General features: G+C 44.3%; 1 protein-coding gene across 1 annotated transcript in view; it reads right to left on the bottom strand.

Moving 5' to 3' along the window:
* LOC113450213 (uncharacterized) overlaps nt 1-20,317 on the bottom strand; it is a 43,184-nt gene extending 22,867 nt beyond the window's left edge. Inside the window, exons 1-6 of the mRNA XM_087923040.1 lie at nt 20,009-20,317; nt 17,027-18,113; nt 14,826-14,937; nt 13,108-13,190; nt 10,065-10,188; nt 4,153-4,972 (exon numbers count right to left, since the gene is read on the bottom strand). Coding sequence (XP_087779166.1) covers nt 4,153-4,972; nt 10,065-10,188; nt 13,108-13,190; nt 14,826-14,937; nt 17,027-17,725 — 1,838 coding nt within the window. The 5' untranslated portion in view covers nt 17,726-18,113; nt 20,009-20,317. The remainder of the gene's footprint in view (nt 1-4,152; nt 4,973-10,064; nt 10,189-13,107; nt 13,191-14,825; nt 14,938-17,026; nt 18,114-20,008) is intronic.
* Between the last annotated feature and the right edge of the window lie 951 nt (nt 20,318-21,268).

The following is a 21,268-nucleotide window of genomic DNA, read 5'->3' as shown; positions in this document are numbered from 1 at the left end:
AGCAAGTTATAGCTTAGCAATGGCCAAGAGCAAGAAAGTTAAGGAAAGAGACAGAGGGACTAATTCAAGCCTTCGGAACAAATGCGTACAAAACCAGAATTGAGAAGATGGCAACAAATAGAATTGCCACCTCTGCAAAGGAGTTGAAAGAAAAAACAACAACAACAGTGGATCAACTAGCTAGGTGCTTCAAGAAAATTGCACTGAACTGACCACAAACCACAACGTGGCAAAGTAACAACAATGGCGCACTGGCCTGCGAGCAAGAACGGGTGGGACCACCAAAGAAAGAAACCGGAAATGAAGCAGCTCTGGGATGGTTTCAGAATTAATACAGAGAAACACCTGCCACCTAACACCCCAGGCTTAACAACTGTTGATAAGAACCACAAAGAGGTCTGGATAGTGGGCATGGTAGTATCTGGAGACAGCAGAATAGAAGGGGAAGAACTGGCGGGGGAAGGGGAGAATCGCAAAATGCAAAGACCCACAAATAGAAGTAGATTGACGGTGACAAAGGAAAGCCAAAATAGTATCTGTGGTAATAAGCGGGATGATAGATAAGATCACTGCACACCAGAACAACTAGACACAAGAACAGTTTTTTTCCCCAAATACCATCACTCTGCTAAACAAATAATTCCCTCAACACTGTTCAACTATTTACAAAGTGTACACTCCTATTACTGTTAATCTTCTCATCACTCCTTACCACCCATCCCCTCCGACGTGTGATTGTAGGACTGTAACTTTGTTGCTTGTATCCTTACAATTTATATTGACTGTTTCCTAGTATGATTTGATTGTTGATTGTACCCTGTGACTATCATGAAGTGTTGTACGTTACGATTCTTGATTCTTAAGAAATGTACCTTTTCTTTTATGTACACTGAGAGCATTTGCACCAAGACAAATTCCTTGTGTGTCCAACCACACTTGTTCAATAACAAGTGTGTATTCTGTTGTATTCTATTCTATTCTGATGATTCTTGATGAATGTATCTTTCCTTTTATGTATACTGAGAACATTTTTACCAAGACAAATTCCTTATGTGTCCAATCACACTTGGCCAATAAAGTATTCTATTCTATTCTGTTCTATGGCAGAGAAATTCATGGTTGGATGGAGAGGATGAGAGCTTGATAAAGAGTGGAGATTGTTGTGGCCCTCTCGGCGGCTAAAGGAACTGGCAGCAGAGTCGGACAGTGAGGAGGTTGGTGGGGAACATGAGCTAGTCCTGGAGGCTGAGGAAGGCTCGGACGAGGGCTCTGCATCAGAGGCAGAGTTGGAGCCAGGGCAGTCTGGCAGTCATCAGCTGCCTTTGGAGTCGGACAGCAGTGAGGTGGGGGAGCGGTTTCCAGCAGGGGTGGGATCCGACAGGTTTAACTACCGTTCGGTGATTTATGATGTGCTTCCCTGCACGCTGCGCTCGTGTGTAAATCTTCATCAGCTTGCTGCCTGGACAGCTGAGCAGCGCTGCATGCAGGGAAGCAGCGTTTGAAAAAGCACTTTTTTCCTGTTTTTTTTTTCAACCGCAGCTGTGCCTCGAACGGCAGCTGAGGTTGAAAAAGGTCTGGTAAGAGCCCGGGCGGGTGGATGGGTGGGCCAAATCAGCAACAGATATAAAACCGGTTCTATGTCTGCTGCTCTTCAGAGCTACCGGTTTTACAGAGCCGGACAGAACCGGTAGAATCCCACCCCTGGTTTCCAGCATGCGCAAAGCCGCCAAAAGAGAAAAAGAACAATTACAAACTAAGGGTCGACGTGGGAGTTAAAGCCACAGGTGGACGGTGAATGGCCCCTCACATAGGGATTAAAAGAGGAGTAAAAGGGAAGGGGGCTTTTGTAGGAGACAATTTGTTCGTTGCAGCAGTGCCTCTCAAGAGACTCTGTGCCGAGTCCTTCCTTGTTTGCACTGTGTTTGGAAATATTTACCTGACAGCTCTCCAAGCTAGATAAGGTCCGTGCTCCTATAATTACACCCTTGAAAGACTGTTTGCCAAGCTTTTGGCTTGAATGTGAATGCAAGAAATTCACCTTCGTTTAATAAAAAGGGATTTTGCTGGGACAAAGAGTCTGTTTAGAGCTTTTTGGGGAAGCCTAGGTCAGAACAGAGATGCTTAAAGCATAAAAGGCAACATGGATGGATGTGCTGAGAACAGGACACGTATGGAAGGACTGAAAGACAGAAAGAGGAGAAAGCAAGCGAAGGGTGCTGGAGTCGACCATATCTCCTTGTTTTCCTCTAGCCTTTTATTATTATTATTATTATTATTATTATTATTATTATTATTATTATTATTATTATTATTTTGGCTTATTCTCATACTCTTTGAATCAGAATCAGAGCAGAGTTGGAAGGGACCTTGGAGGTCTTCTTGTCAAGCAGAAGACCCTATACCAGGGGTCTTCAAACTTGACAGCTTTAAGACTTGTGGACTTCAACTCCCAGAATTCCTCCACCAGCCATGTCAGCTCAGGAATTCTGGGAGTGGAAGTCCACAAGTCTTAAACTTGCCAAGTTTGAAGACCCCTTGCCATATACCGTTTCAAACCAACCAATCGCGCATCACTTTGTTCAGTGCCATTTGTAACTTATTGCTAAACAAAAGGCCATAATTCGAGGACTCCCTGGGCAGAAAGTTAGAGAATGGCTATTTATTATTGAAATCTTTTCCTCACCACCAGGGTAAGGATTTTTTTTCCAGGGGAGGGGAGAATATGGGAACTACAGACATATATATTGGCATCCTTCGGTCTCAAGAGACTGTGGTATTGTGCTCTGAAAAGAGGTCCTAAAAGAGCATCTAGTATGGCTAAAAAGGCCAATTTGAGAGTGACAATCCCTTCCACGCTGAGGTCAGATACAGTCTGTCCCCTGTCCAGCCCCTGGATTTCGCTGGTTCTGGGACTGCCTCTTGGTCCCAGCCTGCCAAACGAGTGTGTGATGACCCGGGGCGTGACACAAAAATAACGAAGTCACAAAAGTAGAATAAATTCCCTTTAATGCCTCCAACTTGGCCCCAATGCCCAATTATCCCCGGCAGGATATCAAACTTTTGAAAAATCAGTCTACGAAGGGCAGAAATACAGTCCCAAACCCAAAGTAAAGATAAATTAGAAATTTAAAAAAACTCAACACAAACCATACTGAAGTAATTAACTCGGCAGGCTAGGATGATATATTGCAGACTTTCAAAGAATAAGGCAGCACCCGCAGTTGGGAGGACGACAAAGATAATGCACGCTTCGCTTCCAGCAAGGAGCTGTGTACAAACACCCCGCTTATATCCTGTTCTCCCAGCTGCAGCCCATGAAGGGGATCAGGGCCCTTTCCTCTCCCATAAGACAAGTTGGTCCCTTCTCGGTTCCTCCCTGCCTGCCCTAGGATGAAGAGGGGATGGCCCTGGGTCCTCCTCTGAATGGCCAGCCGGACTGTGCCCTTCCCCCGTTTCTTCCACAGCCACCGGAGCCACACCCCCACTCCCTGTCAGCTGCTCAATCTCCCCCTCAGAATCAGACTCCAACAAGAGCATGACGGAGCGTTTCTTCGAGTTGGAGAAGGCCATGCTGCGTCTTAGCCTCCAAGCTGAACAATCAGAGGTCAAGGTTTCCCAGCTGGAACTCCAGACAATCCTCAAATTGCAACCTTTTGTTTAGTGACCATTCAAAGATATATGACGACACTGGAAAAAGGGACCTACGCCCATTTTTCACACTTGCGGCATCCCCAAGGTCACGCGATCCAAATGCAACTGCTTGGCAACTGACTCAGGTTTATGACCGTTGCCGTGTCCCGTAATCCCCTTTTGCAACCTTCTGACTAGCAAATTCCCTGAGCGGGGGAAGCCAGATTCACTCAGCTAGCTTAACTAAGCGTTAACCAAGTTAAAAATAAACAAGCGAATCACTTCAGTTGTGATTTTATTTATTGATTAAATTTATTTGCCACCCATCTTGCAACGAAAGAACTACGCAGCTTAATCCTTAGACGACTGCAAGAAGAAAAAGAAGAAAAAAGTTATAAAACGGGGTGAAACTCACTTAACTGTCTTAATTAGCAACGGATAATTGGGGAGGGGTCGATTGTAGTCGTAAGCTGGGGACACTCCACTCTCCCCCTGCATTCGCTTCCAAGCTTCACAAAACACTACTGAAGTTTCTCCCTGGGTGAATTCAGTGATCCTTCCACTGCGTCTCTCGCTGTCCAAAATCTTCCCCAACTGATTAAACCAGGATAAGATTTCTCTCTTGCATGGAGCCTTCGGTGCTTCAACAATGTCTCTCTCTGACTGAAACTTTTCGGGCAAGCAGGACAGGCGTACGGTTTCTCCCCGGTGTGGACCCTTTCGTGTCGAATCAGCTTGGCTTTCTCGCTGAAGCTTTTCCCACACTGCGAACACACGTAGGGCCTTTCCCCCGTGTGGATCTTCTGGTGCGCCACGAGGTTTCGTTTTCTCTGGAATTCCTTCCGACAGAAAGAGCACTGGTAAGCCTGGTCCCCTCCGCCTTGCCTCGCGCGGCGCTGGCTTGGCTGAATCCACTCGCGGAAGCGTCTCCCGCACAGGGCGGCTGCGCCTGGCCTCTCCCTCTCCAGGTCGATCGCTCGATGGGCAAAGGAGCTTTTCTCGCAGCTGGGGACACCCTGCCGCTCTGTCGGTTCGACATCAACGTGGATCGTCCGGCACTTTACCATCGGCGGCCGAGAGTGGAACTGTTCACCGCATTCGGGACTTGACTGTTTTTGCTCACTTATGTGGGTTCGATGCTGGTTAAGGGTCTGGCCCTCTTCCCAAAGCCGCCTCCTGTGCAGCGTTGTCCCCTCAGTGTTTTCTAAATCGGCGTCTTCTTTGTGGCGAAGGGGCTTCACAAATCCTTCCCCACAGGAACTTTCTGTTTGGTGGTCTCCTTCCGGTTCAGGGCCGCCCAGCTGGAGTGTTTCTTTCTTGATCTCGGCTGCGGTGAAGTGATCTGAGAGAACAGGGAAGAAATTGAAAGTGAACAGAGAAGGAAAGAAGAGAAAATATAGCTAGACCTCAACTGAATGAATACAGGTCGTCCTCAACTTACAATCACAATTGGGCCCCAGACTTCTGCTGCTAAGCGAGAACTGTTACATGAATTTTGACCCATTTTATGAGCTTTCTTGCCACAGTTGTTAAGGGAATCATTGCCGTTAAGTCAGTAACCCCGTTATTGAATGAATCCGGCCTCCCCATTGGTATCTTGATAAAGATCAAGGTTTCCCTCGGGCATACGTGCTAGTTGTTTCCGGCTCTAGGGGGCGCCAGTGCTCATCTCCGTTACAAAGCCAAAGTGCCAGCGCTGTCCGAAGACGTCTCCGTGGTCATGTGGCTGGCATGACTAAACGCCGAAGGCGCACAGAGCGCTGTGACCTTCCCACCAAAGTGATCCCTATTTTTCTACTTGCATTTTTTTACGTGCTATCAAACTGCTAGGTTGGCATAAGCTGGGACGAGGAACGGGAGCTCATTGCATTTTATGCGGTGCTAGGGATTCGAACCGCCGAACTGCCGACCTTTCTGATCGACAAGCTCAGCGTTTTAGCTACTGGGCCACCGCATCCCTGGTACCTTGGTACTCGATGTTCATTGGTTGTGGGAGGCACAACCAGCATCAAAAATTACAAGTGCCAAACAAACTACGGGACTCTGTTTTGGCTGGAGAAAAAAAATATATTCTGTCATTTTTGCTATGTCAATGACTTTCGCAGCATGGGCAACTTCCTGTCCATCCTTTGCACCGATCCCCTTTCCTTTTGCAGTGGCCCTCCCAGGATGGCCAATATCCTGTCTGCCACCACCACCCCCTCTTCCTTTTGTAGTGTCCCAAATACCAAAGAAACTACGAGTATCAGGACAATTTTGCACCAAAATATGTCGAGTAGCAAATTCAACGAGTTTTGAAGCCGTCAAATAGCGAGGTACCATTGTAACAGATTAAAAATAGATCCCACTCCCCCTGCAATGCTTACCCTAACTGCCTTCCTACCCATCTTTTGGCTAGGGTTGAATATTTGTAATTTTATAGGGTTTTATATTGGTATTGCGTATAGATTTTGTGTGGCTTTATTTTTTGAACACTAAAAGCCACCCAGAGTTGCCCCGAGGTTAAGATGGGCGGCCAACAAACCTAAGAAATAAATAAACTAAACTAAACCTGGAAATATTTAACCTGGAAATAAGGAGAAACTTTCTGACACTGAGAACAATCAACCCACGGAACAGAAGTTGCCTTCAGAAGTTGTGGGAGTTTCATTACTTGAGACTTTCAAGAAGAGATTGGACTGCCATTTGTCAGAAATGGTATAGGATCTCCTGCTTGGGTAGGGGGGTTGGACTAGATGACCTACAAGGTCCCTTCCAACTCTGATTATCTGTTATCTGTTAACTTAAAACTACAATAGGGACCAGAGTTTCCATTGTTAAATCATTGCCGTCATCAGATGAATTACCACATGTCCGGACTCAAATTTATGACCAGTTTTATGATGAGTCCTAAAGTGAATCCATCTTGCTGAAGGGATGTATTTTTTTCCAGAAACCAAACTAGCAAAAAAACATCCCAAATCATGATAATGTGACCTTAGGATTCTGCAACCAGTCATAAAGGCAAGCCTGTTGCCAAGCCACCAAATCACACTCAGCTGACCAGCTGACCACAGGGGATCGTGCAACAGTCTGCAATAGTCATAAGTGCTTTTACAGGCCATCAAACACCCTTTCTGAAGCCTTCGTAACTTCAGGCTGTCAAAAAAAACCCCAAATGGTCTATGCAGACTCTCAGTCATCCAGGTCATGGTCATCCCAAAGAGGCAGCTGGACTTAATTTTTCTTTGAAGATGTTTCGCTTCTCATCCAAGAAGCTTCTTCAGCTCTGACTGGATGGTGGGGAATGGAAGGATTTATATTCCTTTGCAGACAGCTGGTCGTTTGTATTCTTTTTAGAGAGTCGCTGAGGCCACTTGGAGGTTTATCTGTGTCCCCAGGGTCTCCTGAGTACTGCTAATGGGTGTGGAGCCTCCTTGGAACGGCCGAAAGGACTACGTTGTAGACTGGAGATGGTTGATGTGCTATCCCTCCCCCACGGTGACTTTAGGACACAGATAAACCTCCGAGCGGCCTCAACAACTCTCTAAAAGAACGCAAATGACCAGCTCTCTACACCATCCAGTCAGAGCTGAGGAAGCTTCTTGGATGAGAAGCGAAATGTCTTCAAAGAAAAACCCAAATAGGTCCAGTTGCTCTTGAAAAAGCACCTTGGGGACAAATGATCCTAAGTTGAGGATTACCCGTATATGAAAATGAGAGAACCTGTAGAGAGTAAAGATTACTTTGAGAAGAGAGGCAGTCAGGGAAAAAACATACTTTTAAATCCAAAACAACCAGAATATATGCAGAAGAAGCTCAGAGAGGAGACAGGTCCTTAATTCACATAAGAAGGAGAAAGGAGTATTGCACACTTAAGACTTAAAAGATTACATTTCGACTTAAAACCAAAACTGAGCTCAATTTTTCCACTGCCAAGTAAGACAGTGGCCTGTTTTTGCTGCAGAGTGCAGAGAAGAGCAATAAAGACGATTAGGGTATGAAGGATAAAACATATGAAGAACGATTGCGGGAATTGGGTATGTCTAAGTTTAATGAAAATAAAGACTAGGGGTGACAGGATAGCAGTGTTCCAGTATCTCAGGGGCTGCCACAAAGAAGAGGGAGTCAAGCTATTCTCCAAAGCATCTCAGGGCAGGACAGAAACTAACCAAGGAGAGAAGCCACCTAGAACTGAGGAGAAATTTCCAGATAGTTAGAACAATTAATCAGTGGAATAACTTGCCTCCTCCAGAAGCTGTAAATGCTCCAACACTGGAAGTTTTTAAGAAGAGATTGGACAACCATTTGTGTGAAATGGTATAGGGTTTCCTGCCTGAGAAGGGGGTTGGACTAGAAGACCTCCAAAGGTCCCTTCCAACTCTGTTATATTGATTCTGGCTTCCCCCGTCGATTTTCCTGGTCAGAAACCTGCTGGGAAGGTCGCAAATGGCGATTATATGATCCCAGATCCGCTGTAAATGTACGATGCCTGTTGCCAAATGCCTAAATTATGATTACGTGACCAGTGGGGCTGCTGCAACGGTACAGGTAGTCCTCGACTTATGACAACGGAGCCTCAAATTTATGTCGCTAAGCGAGACGTTTGTTAAGCGAGTTTTGCCCCATTTTACCACTTTTCTGGCCACCGTTGGCAAGTGAACCCTTGCAATGGTCAAGTTAGTAACTCGGTCGTTAAGCGAATCTGGCTTCCCCGTTGACTCTGCTTCTCAGAAGGTCACAAAAGCTGATCAATCACATGACCCCGGAATACGGCAACCGTCATAAATACGAACCAGTTGCCAAAGTGTCTGAATTTTGATGATGTGATCATGGGGGATAACTGCAACGGTGGTGAAGTATGAAAGAGGACCATAAATCCCCTTTTTCCAGTGCCGTTGTGATTTTGAACATTAAATGAACTGTTGTAAGTTGAGGACTACACGTGTGTTGTCATAGGTTTAGAGAAGGCCAGCTTAGAGTTGGAGGAGTCAGATCCTTCTGGATCTTGAGCCTATCATCTTGCGTTGATGTCAGGTCTGCAAATTTGATGCATTTCCCCTCATAAAACATTCCTAGGCCTGTTTTAGTAGCTGCCATTAAAAAAAGGGGGGGTGGGGGAGGGGGGAAGGAAGGAAATCTGGAAGAGGAGTGCCGCAATTTGGAAGCGGAAGTACATTCCAACTCTTATCTTTAAAAGATTCTAACTAAACTACCAGAGCTTTTGCCCACGTGTCAATCCATAAAACATCTTGCATACACGTTTTATAGCTGACCACAGAAAGAAAGAAGCGGTGAGGGGAGTTTCAAAGAGCAGGCGGCAGTGTGGAATCGAAAGTACATTCCACTGATGTTTTCTTCAAAGACTGATTAGATGACTGAAGCTTCTGCCACACACACACAAAAAAATCTAATTGGAGAGCATGATTGATGACTCTTGGCTATGGATGTTTTTCATTGGATGATACACCCAGAGGGGTGGGTGGAGGAAAGCAGAGTGACAGTGAATTACGTATCTCAGAGTTGGCTACGCCCAGATTAGCGCCAGACGTAGAATGGTAGCTTCAAAGAAACCCTCTTTAGTTTTGGGAGTGTGGCTCGAGGCTCATGATTTAACTGGAATAACCGCCAGAACCCTGACACTGCGAGTATATTTAATTGGAGAACGTGAATGAGGACATCCAGCCTCTGCACCTCAGGGAGCACCAAACTCCTAATTTTAAATCCTGCGGACCACTAACATGAATTTTGACTGGCGGTGGCTTGCTGACGTTGGTGGGAAAGTCAGTCCCATATTCCAGAGCTGCAGTAGTCACAGGACTGGCCCTTTGGTCATCCCGGAGCAGCTGCTCCTCCACCCGGGTACACCGGCCTGCCATGGACTGGAGGAGCTGCTCAGGGATGACCAAAGGGCCAGTCTTATGACTACTGCAGCTGTGGAATATGGGACTGACTTTCCCCACCAACGTCAGCAAGCCACCCCGGGGCAGATTTCCTTCCCCCGCCAATGGTCTTACCTTCCACTTCCAGCTTGCGTGGCTTTACTCAAGGTAAAGTTTGCGCTTGGCTGAAGGGTGGGGGCCAATTGGTGCGTGGGCCATGCGGGCAGTGTAGCCTTGTGTTCCCGCACAACCTGAATTGCTTTGGGGGGGGACATTTCTCTGCAGACCACCAAAATTTTCTCGCAGACCACCAATGGTCCCCGGCCCACCAGTTGGCAACCACGGCCATAAGGTGCCTCTTTATTCCTTCTACCCACTCCTCAAAAAATAAAAGAAAAATCACTCCTTGCTTCGATCTTCAAACGTGGCTAAGGAAATCATTTTGCTTCAGCTGTACCACGCTAGGAAAGGACACAACATGGAGGGTTGTTTTTTTTTAAAAAAACAAAACAGGAACAACCTTTTTCTCTCTCTTTTCTTCCAGGTAATAATGGAAAGGGGTTCTTGGCTTACCCAAAGATGTTTCCTTTTCACGACCATCTTGCAGAATCTCTTTGTAAAAGGCTTTTGGGGTTGGGTCCAGGGAAGAGCATTCTCCCTCTGTGAAATGCACAGCCAGTTCTAAATCCACCGATCCCTGAACCGAGAAGAAGCTCAAATTGTGATTTCTATTTTATTTGCATCCCCCTGTACTATTTTTACAAATGACTTAAGGCAGTGAGCATATCCAACAGACTTTCAAGAAGAGATTGGACTGCCATTTGTCAGAAATGGTGTAGGGTCTCCCGCTGGGGTTGGACTAGATGACCTACAAGGTCCCTTCCAACTCTTGATTATCTGTTAAATCTGTTAAACCTTTCTCCTCTTATTTTCCCCCACAACAACAACCCTTTTAGGTGGGTTGAGCTTAGAGTGTGTGACTGGCCCAAGATCACCCAGCTCTGGCTTTCATGGCTAAGGCAAGACTTGAACTCATGGTTTCCTGTTTTCTAGCCTGGGCAGGAAAAACCAAAGATACAAGTACAGATTAGGCCAGTGATGGTTAATCTTTTGGGGCTCCTGTGGCAAAAATTGTGCGCATGCTTACATGCTTGCACTCGCATGCCAGCACCCAGAAGTCAATGCATGCCCTCCCACGCCCCCTACGCATGCACACGCAATCCCGACCCACCCCTTACCTGCACTGCACCTCACAGCTGATTTTTCAGCCAGTTTGAGGCCTTTTTTCCGCCTCCCAGAGGTTTTAGGAAGGCTTCCGCAGACTTTGCAGGCCGAAAACTAGGCCCGTTTCATCACTTCTGGTATTTCCGGAAAAACAGGAAGTGATGAAATGGGCCTAGTTTTTGGCCTGAAAAGCCTGCAGAAGCCTTCCTAAAGCCTCTGGAAGGCCAAAAAAGGCCTCAAACCAGTTGAAAATCAGCTGTGAGGCACACACATGCGCAGTGAGGTGAGTCTGCCTGCAGCTCGCATGCCGGCACAAATGACATACTGTTCGCCATCACGAGATTAGGCGAAAACCAGCTCAAAACAATAACTGTGAGAGAGTCTTAGTGGACGATCTCTTAAATATGAGCCAGCAACATGCGGCAGCAGCAGCCAAAAACATCTAATACAACCCTTGGTTGAATAAATACCAGGCATAGAATCAAAATCATCTGATGTGTCAGTACCGCTTTATAAAGCCTTAGTAAGGCCGCACCTGGAATACTGCATCCAGTTTTGGTCACCACATTATAAAAAAAGATGTTGAGATTTTGGGGAAAGTGCAAACAAAGAACAGCAACCAAGATGAGTAAAGGCCTGGAGACTAAAACATACGAAGCATAGTTGCAGGATTTGGGTTTGGCTATTCTAGAGAAAAAATGGGCTAGGGGGGACATGAAAGCAGTATTCCAATATTTGAGAGGGTGGTACAAAAAGGAGCGGGGTGGGGGCAACTTATTTTCTAAAGCACCATCAGGCAGGACCTGGAATTGAGGAGAAACTTCCTCACACTGAGGACAATTAACCTGTGGAACAGCTTTGCCTTCAGGAGTTGTGGGTGCTTCATCACTGGAGGTTTTTAAGAAGAGACGGGACTTGTCTGAAATGGTATAGGGCCTCCTGCTTGGGCTGGACTAGAAGACCTCTAAGGTCCCTTCCAACTCTATTGGGATTCTGATTCTTAACCACTAGGCTCCCTGTATTTGGCCATAAAACACTGAACCCCGTAAGGTTTGCAAGTTGACCTCCAGAAACCCACTTCGCTTTTGCTGCTTCAGCTGGCAATCCAAGGTAGGAAGCCTCCCAGTAGGAAAAAAACAAGGCAGAAGGACCAGAACACAAATTGTGTACTTCCTGAAGAATTCTAGAGTTGGAAATGACCTCAAAGGTCATCTAGCCCAACCCCTGCTCAGTGCAGGAACTTCTAAATCTTTTGGACCGACAGTTATCTGGCTTCTATTGAAAACACTCTAGAACTTAACTGAGTCTATCATCCTTCTCTATACGGGTAGTCCTCAACATACAACCTGTCAGCTTTGGAAGCCATGTTTAGATCAGAAAGTGAGAAGGGGGAATTTATTGGAGTATATCTAGTTATACATGATAACATTCTTTTTCTGATTCAAGGTCAGGTTGCGTTGTGCATAACTGAGAGGAAGTCTTAACTTGGGATAGATGGTGATTGGGCCGTGTGATGTGACGGTGGGTACAGGGGATGGATTTTGTGCCAGTTGCTACCCAAAATAAAAGGAAGCTTTGAGAAGATGTCTGTCTCGGAGTTATTGGGCGGAATGTAGGGTTGCTGGAAGGCTGACACAACCGTTTGTTTAGCGACTGTTCAAAGTTACACAACCACTGAAAACAGTGACTTATGACAAGTCCTTGCAGTTATGACCATTGTGGCATCCTAGCGGTCACATAATCAAAATTTCTACCCAGTAACATTCAGAAAAAAATATATAGTAAATATGAGCATTGTTACTCCTTTACTGACTGTTCTATGTTAAAATACATGAGAGCCAATGTCAGTTAATCTATTTTTATGACACAGACAATCCTCAGCTTACGATCCGTTGCTTAGCAACCATTATGACACACCACAAAATAGGATTCAAAGTTGCTAAGGGCAACCTCTCCCCCGTCACGTAATCACAGTTTCGGAACTTGGCCATCAGGCCGCATTTATAACTATTTGCAATTGCCTCATGATGATCTGACCACAATTTATAATGTTTTTGCCAGACACCGGCATTTATTTCCAGTTTCTGGCAAAAAAAACCCCCACCCATCGGGACTAAAGGGTTGACTTAATGACTGTAGCATTCACTTAATCTTTGTGGCGTTCACTTAATAACTGCGGTGTTGCTTTTTACGACCGTTGCATTGGCTTAACCACCATGGCAAAAAAGATCATAAAATCACCAGGTGCAGTCACATAACGACCCCTTAATGACCTAAAATCATAATGGTGGGTTCAATGACAGTTGTAAATCGAGGATTACCTATCCAAGATTGTCGCTGTTACAAAAAGCTGGTCGCAAGGCCTCCCCACTCCCGCCAGATGTTTACGAACCTCATTTGGTCCTGTTTCTACAAAGTCTTGTCCCTCAGGTGGAGGAAAAGTTACTGGATGGTTACAAGGGCTGTTTTCATCATCTGTAGAAGACAAAATTGGTTTCTTAAAATTTTCCATGAAATATGCCCAAAAGGGCTGACTGCAGTAAAATACAATGAAAGATGCACCGTTCACATGACCTAAGTCTTAAGAAAAACCTATAACATTGGATCAAAAATAAATTTATGCTAACTATCTATTAAAGTAAAGCTAAAGTGTTTTCTTCCTCTTAACCATGGATTCCCCATGAATTGGGGTTTTGATTTATTATGTGCCATCAAATCGACGGTAGTACAAGAACTTATTTATGATAATAAACTGGATTTAATACTAGTTTTTTCCCCTAAGACTCATTTATGCTAATAAACTGGTTCTAATTCTAGGGATTTTTAAAAAAAATCTTATTTATGGCAATTAATTGGCTTTAATTCTAGTTTTTTTGTGTGTAGTGCAGTGTTGGTGTGGTGTTGCAAGTTTTCAGTTCAATGTATGGAGTGTGAAGGATGTGTGTTTGTTTATTTTCATGGTCATGATGTGCACTGAAGATGGTGTTTGATTTCGTTGTACGAGGTGCAATGACAATAAACTAAACTAAACTTTTTCCCCTAAGATTTATTTATGGCAATAAACTGGCTCTAATTCTAGTGTTTTTTTTTCCTAAGACTTATTTATGACAATAAACTGGCTTTAATTATAGTTTTTTTCCCCTCTAAGATTTATTTATGGCAATAAAATGGCTCTAAGTCTAGGTTTTTTCCTAAGATTTATGGCAATAAACTGACTCTAATCTAGGTTTTTTTTCCTCCGAGACTCATTTATGGCAATATACTGGTTCTAATTCTAGTCTGCTTTGTCTGCTTTTGTTATATGCTGACAATGCAGCCATTCTTTTCATTACGACTGTACAGCCTTGAGTTATAACAGGTTGCATACCATACAAAGTTATGAACTACATTTCAAGTGCTTGATAAACACAGCTGCAATTGCAGCCGTTTGCAGAATCTTACAGTCACATGACCACGTTTTGCACCAGTTTTGCCAAAAGCTGCAAGTTACTTCCAGTTTTCAGAAAATGTCCACCCGTTTTAAAGTTGCACAATTTGAAAAATGCTGAGATAAATGTTTAAAAAGTGTAATTGTCCTTGCAGGTTCTAACACTGGTGTTATTGTCAATGTTGCCAAATCCTGTTTTAGCCCCCTACACTGTGACAAATTATGAAATCGGGCTTGATTTGTTTGTTAAGGACGGCACATATTTTGCTGCTGGGAATTGATAGTGTGTTGCACACAACGTGTTGCTTGGTCTTATGAGCCACAATGAAGAATCAATCAGTGCTAAACTGTAATGTAGTCCTTACACACAAACCCACTCATGAGTTCCCATGTTCATTCTCTGGAGGACATGTAATGAGCACGTTAAATAATATACCCAAACAACTGCATCTCACGCATGACCAAAACTGCTTTTCTAAGAGGCAATTGGACTTCCTTGTTTTTCTTTGAAAAACCAGAAAGTCCAGTTGCCTCTTGAAAAAGCACCTTTGGGACAACTAAGACCTGGATGACTGAGAATCTCCATAGACATTCATACCTAGGAGTTTGAAAAGGTTAGGATCTGGCACACTAATTGTTTTCCTTGCATCAGAGATCAAGTCAACGGTGCTAAATCCACCAACCTGGATGTGCTGATCTCCAATCCCCAAGAATATGCTCTTCATTCTCCACAAACAGCAGTTCCTTTACAGGACTGCATGCATCTCCAATCCTATCTTTGGAAGCTACTGGCACCTGAAACAGACAAGAAAAATCCCCAGTTGGTTTGGACAACCGTTTTACAAAAACTATAATTATTTCACCCAGGTTTTGCATGTTCTGCAACTGGCTTAAAATGCTTTATTTGCGCTGCCACGGAAATCTCACAATAGGCCTTTACACAGAATGCTCTAATCGCCATTTTTAATCTCCCAACAATCCTGTGAGGTATGTTTCACTGAGGGGAAAAAATAGATCAGGAAAAAGTCACCTGGCACTTTTCATGTCCAGGTGAGGAGGATTTGAACTCAGGCCTTATCATTCTTATCTAACAGAGTCGTTCTGTGAGATGGGTGCTCTCGATAATTAACATAAATAAGAATATACAGGTAGTCCTCAACTTACGACCCCAATTGAGCCAAACATTTCCGTTGGTAAGCAAGACATGTGTTAAGTGAGTTTCCCCCCGTTTTTTGACCTTTCTTGCCACGGTTGTTGTGAATCACTGTATCAGCTTTGGAAGCCATAGTGAGATTCGATGCTTCTACACTGCCACGAGCCTGAGAAAATGGGAAGCGGGGGGGGATTCAATTGAGTATCTCTAAGTAGACAAAATAAAATATTTTGCTAGTTCAAGGTCATTGAGTATGGCGCACAATGAAATAAGGCTCTTACTTTAGGGCAGATCGTGATTGGGCCATGTGGTGGGATGATGGATTTGTAGTTTTGAATATTGCAAGGAAGCCCCAAAACTTTCAGATTCGGGATTCCACAGATGTGCCAGTTTACTATCCAAATAAAGGTAGCTTTGAGAGATGTCTGTCTCGGAGTTATTGGTTGGAAAGGAAGGTTGCTGGAACGCTGACACTTGTTAAGTTAGTAACAAGGTTGTTAAATGAATCTGGCTTCCTCACTAACTTTGTCAGAAGGTCGCGAAAAGTGATCCCGTGGCCCCGGGACACTGCAACTGTCATAAATATGAATCACGTCGCCAAGTGTCTCCATTTTGATCACGTGAGCGTGGGAATGCTGCAACGGCCATGTGAAAGATGGTCAGTGTAACTTCAAACGGTCACTAAATGAGCTACAGTAAGTCGAGGGCTTACTTGTAATAGCTGTTCTTTAATAACATTCCTTCCATGACCTCTCCCAGCCTCTCCGTCATCTTTCACAGAGCTCTTGAAAGGAGATGAAAGGCTGAGTCAAAACCTTGTATGTTAGGATGAAAGGCTGAGTCAAAACCTTGTATGTTACATTTCTATTATATTATAGAAATGTAACATACAAGGTTTTGACTCAGCCTTTCATCCTTGCGAGGTCAGTAAAATGAGGACCCAGATTGTTGGGGGAAAGACGGTAACTCTGTAAACTGCTTAGAGAGGGCTGTAAAGCACCTTGAAGCAGTATATAAGTCTATGGCAGGGGCGGGATTCAAATGTCTTAACAACCAGTTCTGTGGGAGTGGCCTAATTTGTGGGTGTAGCTTGGTTGTCATGTGAATGGCTGGGTGTACATTACTGACTGGGCGTGGCTTGGTGGTCATGTGACTGGCTGGTCGTAGCTTGTATGTAAATATTGTAAATATTTATATAAATATTGAATTATTTTTATAAAAAAAAAAAGAGCAACTTTTACCCAAAATCAGGCAAAGCAGGCAGGCAGATTGAGTTGCTCGCAGAATCACAGATTCACTCAGGCATCTATCTTTCTGCAATCTGCTACCTGAGTCAGCACTGAAAAATAGAAGCTTCAGTCCGAAAGAAGGTTCAGCTCTTCTTTTAGACTAGCTAGAAAGCAAAAAATCCAACAATTCCCTGATTTCTAGCTAATCTAAATCTCCCGGAACAGCTGATTGTCGGAACAGTGGATGGTAAGGGAAAGCGTGAAACTACTTTCTAAAAATTGGAGGCCGGCAAGTTGGAGGTGCGCTCGGTAGACTGATGGGGTGGCGGGCCAGCCAGTGGCGCGATTTGCTCGTTCTCCAAACTGCACAGAATCGTGCAGTTCTATAGAACTGGTCCAATCAGGTAGAATCCCACCCCTGGTCTGAGGGCTGTTGCTATTATTATAAGAGTTTGATAAAGGGCCGATGAACTTATCCACTTCCAATACCCCCAAACCTCACCTGTTGTTTCCACATCTCTGCCTCCTGTTGGCTCCTCAGGAAATCCTCCATCAGGTCTGTAGTTTGGACCCAATTCTCTGGGTCACATTCCCGGATCCAGCTTTGGATCTCCGGGGGCAGGATAGCCAGGAACTGCTCCAGGATCAGCAGCTCCAGAATCTCCTCCTTGGTGTGTTTCTCTGGCTTCAGCCACTGATAGCAAAGCTCCCGGAGGTCACCGTAAACCCTCCGCGGATCTTCAACCTCCTGGTAGCGGAACTGGCGAAAGCGCTGGCGCTGGGCCTCCATTTTGAAAGCTGCCCCTCGCAAGATGGCAGCCTTGACTTTCCCATAATCCTCTTGGTCTATGGTTTCTAGGCCATTAAAGGCCTCTCTGGCTGATCCGGTCAGTGCCGGCAAAAGCCGGGCCATCCATTCGGCTTTAGGCCACCGGCAAGCTTCAGCCACTTGCTCGAAAGAGATCAGGAAGATCTTGGCATCGTCCCAGGGGTCAGAATTCCTCTGCCTCCCAACTGAATGAGAGAGACGCCTTACCTTTAAAGATTCCTGCCCCTGGTTTTCCCAATCCTTGGCTTGTTCTCCTTCAGGATCTCGTTTGATCTGTTTCGATGCAAGGCAGCCCGGAAGCTGTCCAGGAATAAAAGTCTCATCGGGGCCTTTATCCAAATTCAGATCCACCAATGGGTCTAATTGTTTCATCTTTGCATCCAGCACACAGCCTCTGTTTGAATGCAACTTCCCTTCCTTGCCAGAAATCTTTTATTTATTTAGAGAATTTTGAAGGCCGCCTGCTCACTTTTAGTGACTGAGGGCGGCTGACAAACAATTTCAAAAATCCAATATAAAAAGAATAAAAAGAGTCACTGGGTCGTTAGTGACAAGCGATCGATCAATCTTTGCTCTAGGTTCAGACTGTTCTGGCAGTCCAGCAAGAGGAATCCAGTTGTCTCCCAACTGAGCTGAAGGGACTGGCTTGAAGAAGGCAATTGCTCTTACATTGATGGTGCAATTCGTACAGTGCATAGGACAAACTGCAGCACATTCCAAAAATCTCGCAACAGATTTCACATCTAGTCAAGGAGGAATCCTGTCGAGAAAAGAGAAGGATTATATCTTATCTTCTTTGGTCCCATTATTCCCTACTACTATAACCAATGGTCAGAGATAACGGGGAAGGAAGTGTCACTCGACAACACTTAGAGGCTCCCATCCTCCTTTTTCCTGGTACAGGTAGTTCTTACTTAACGATAATTGGGATCGACACCTCCATCATCACTAAGCAACGTAGTTGTTAAGCGAGCCATCATGTGACTGCGACAGGCTTATGACTTCACTTCTACACCATTTCAACATGGTCAACTTTCAAGGGAAATCTCTCCCTGAATTTTAAAGAGGTTTTCCAGTGAAGGCAGTACCTCAGAAGCTCTGTCATCACTGAAGGCAACTGAGGAAATATCAGAATAGAATAAAATAACAGAGTTGGAAGGGACTTTGGAGGTCTTCTAGTCCAACCTCCTGCCTAGGCAGGAAACTCTACACCACTTCAGACAAATGGTTATTCACCATCTTTTTAAAAACGTTCAGTGTTGGAGCATTTACAACTCCTGAAGGCAAGTTGTTCCACTGATTAATTGTTCTGTCAGGAAATTTGTTCTGCCCTCAGGGGGCTTTGGAGAATAGCTCGACTCCCTCTTCTTTCTGGCAGCCTCTGAGATATTGGAAAACTGCTATCCTGTCTCCCCTAGTCCTTCTTTTCATTAGACTAGACATAACCAGTCTCTGCAACCGTTCTTCATATGTTTTAGCCTCCAGTCCCCTCATCACCTCTGAATAATATCCCTAAAGCAATAACGGTCACGAGTTGTCTAGCAAATAAATAAATGCTGGAGCACAATGAAATTAATAAATCAATGCCCACTGTATTATTAAAAATAAATCAGACATCAAAAATGGCAATCACGGTCATGGGTTATCTAGTAAATAAATAAATGCTGGAGCACACTGAAATAAATAAATCAATGCCCACTGTATTGTTAAAAATAAATCAGATAGCAAAAATAGCAAGCATCGAAACAGCACCAGCGTGTTGGTCACAGCAAAATTAGAATTGGGATTATTAGAATTAAAATTAATTAGAAGTGGAAAGGATCTTGGAGGTTTTTCTAGTCCAGCCTCCTGCCCAAGCAAGGAGACCCTCTGCTATTTCAGATAAGGACTCTCCAGTCTCTTCTTCAAAACCTCCAGCGATGAAGCACCCACAACTTCTGAAGGCAAAGTTGTTCCGTTGGTTAATTGTTCTGTCAGAAAGTTTCTCCTGAATTCCAGGTTGCTTTTCTCTCCTTGATTAGCGACCATCCATTGTTTTCTTGTCTTGCGTTCTGATGCTTTGGAGAATAAATTGATTCCCCCTCCCTCTTCTTAGTGGCAGACCCTTAAATAGTGGAATATTGCTATCATGTCCTTTCCCAGTCTTTCTTTTCTCTAGCCTGGGGGTTAGAGAACCTTGGCAACTTTTAAGCCTAGGCGGACTTCAACTCCCGGAATTGGGCAGGGGAGAGGGGTTGGACTAGATGGCCTAACAAGGTCCCTTCCAACTGTGTTAAAATCTGTTCAAATCGCCAGCCTCTGTTGGAGTTTTAAATCACGGCTCTTCAAACTCAAAGTTTTAAGACTTGTGGAACTTCAAACTCCCAGAATTCCTCCTCCCGTCATGTTAGCTCGGGAATTCTGGGAGTTGAAGTCCGCCAAGGCTTAAAGTCGCCAAGGTTGGAGATCCATGCTCTAGACCAGGGGTGTCCAACCTTGGCAACTTTAAAACTTGTGGACTTCAACTCCCAGAATTCCTCAGCCAGCTGGCTGAGGAATTCTGGGAGTTGAAGTCCACAAGTCTTAAAGTTGCCAAGGTTGGACACCCCTGCGTCTAGACTATCCAAACCCAAATCCCGCAGCCCTTCTTCATTCCATTAGCCTGGAATAGATTACCTTCACAATACGCATCGCTTCGCAGAGGGTAAAAATCTTTTCCTGCCCGTTTGACCCTATGGCGACGAAGAAAGCCTCCTTGGATAGAAGAGGTCTACCTGACCCGCAACGGGGCCAGGGGAAAGGATCTCTCTCTCGCTCCCTTGCCCTTTAGACAGGAGACAGCAGCAAGCGGACCCAGCCTTCGCTTTTTGCAGGACGTCCCGAGCGACGCTTCCCACTCCCCCGGCTCCCTGGAACTCACCGACCGAAAGAAAAGCCAATTTTCTTACGAAGATCAGGAGGAGCACAAAAAAAAAAAAAAAAAAAGCGTTGCGGGCAAGTCTAGGAAACCAAAACTCTGTGGTTTTAACTCTTTCGTACCCCTCCATCGTAGCTTGAAAAAATGAGCAGAAACCAAACAGAATTACAATTAGAATTCCTTTTATTGGGCAAGCGTGATTGGACAGACAAGGAACTTGTCTTGGTGCAAATGCTCTCAGTGTACATAAAAAGAAAAGATACATTCGTCAAGAGTCAAAAATGATAAGATACAACTCTTAAAAAAAAAGTCATAGGGTACAATAAGCAAACAAATCATACTAGAAAACGGTCAATAAAAATTGTTAGGATAGCAAAAAGGTTACAGTCCTACAGTCACAAGTGGGAGGGGATGGGTGATAAGGAGTGATGAGAAGATTAATAATAATAGTAATGCCGACTTAGTAAATAGTTTGCTAGTGTTGAAGGAATTATTTGTTTAGCAGAGTGATGGTGATCGGGGGAAAAAACTGTTTTGGTGTTTAGTGATTGTTGGTTTTGATGCTTGTAGAGACATCACCCTGCCAACAAAAGTGCATCTAGTCAAGGCTATGGTTTTCCCAGTTGGCTTGGGAAACTGGAGCATAAGGAAGGCTGAGCGCCAAAGAATGGAGGTCTTTTTTAAAAAAATAAAGTTTTATTTGGGTTTTCACACACAAAATACAAGTAAAACATCTTTTTTGAAAATAGCATGGTCCCGGGTTGAACTTCTTTATACAGATACAAAACTCAATTTCATGCTCCTTTTTGTATTCTATTCCATATCTTATACTATTTTACATTTTCTATATAGTTTTTCCCCTCTTTTAATTTTCTCAATTTTATTTTGATTATCTCATCTCAATTCAAATCATTATATTTATACTTTTGTCTGTTCTGTTTCAATTTCATATTATCTTTTCTCATTAAACAAATTTTCTCCTGTAGTTACTAATTGGAGTATGACACCTTTATATCTTT

Source organism: Pseudonaja textilis, chromosome 2, assembly GCF_049901715.1.
Source record: "Pseudonaja textilis isolate UNSWEBS1 chromosome 2, rPseTex1.2, whole genome shotgun sequence".
Lineage (NCBI taxonomy): Eukaryota > Metazoa > Chordata > Lepidosauria > Squamata > Elapidae > Pseudonaja > Pseudonaja textilis.
This window is presented reverse-complemented; position numbering and strand designations above follow the sequence as displayed.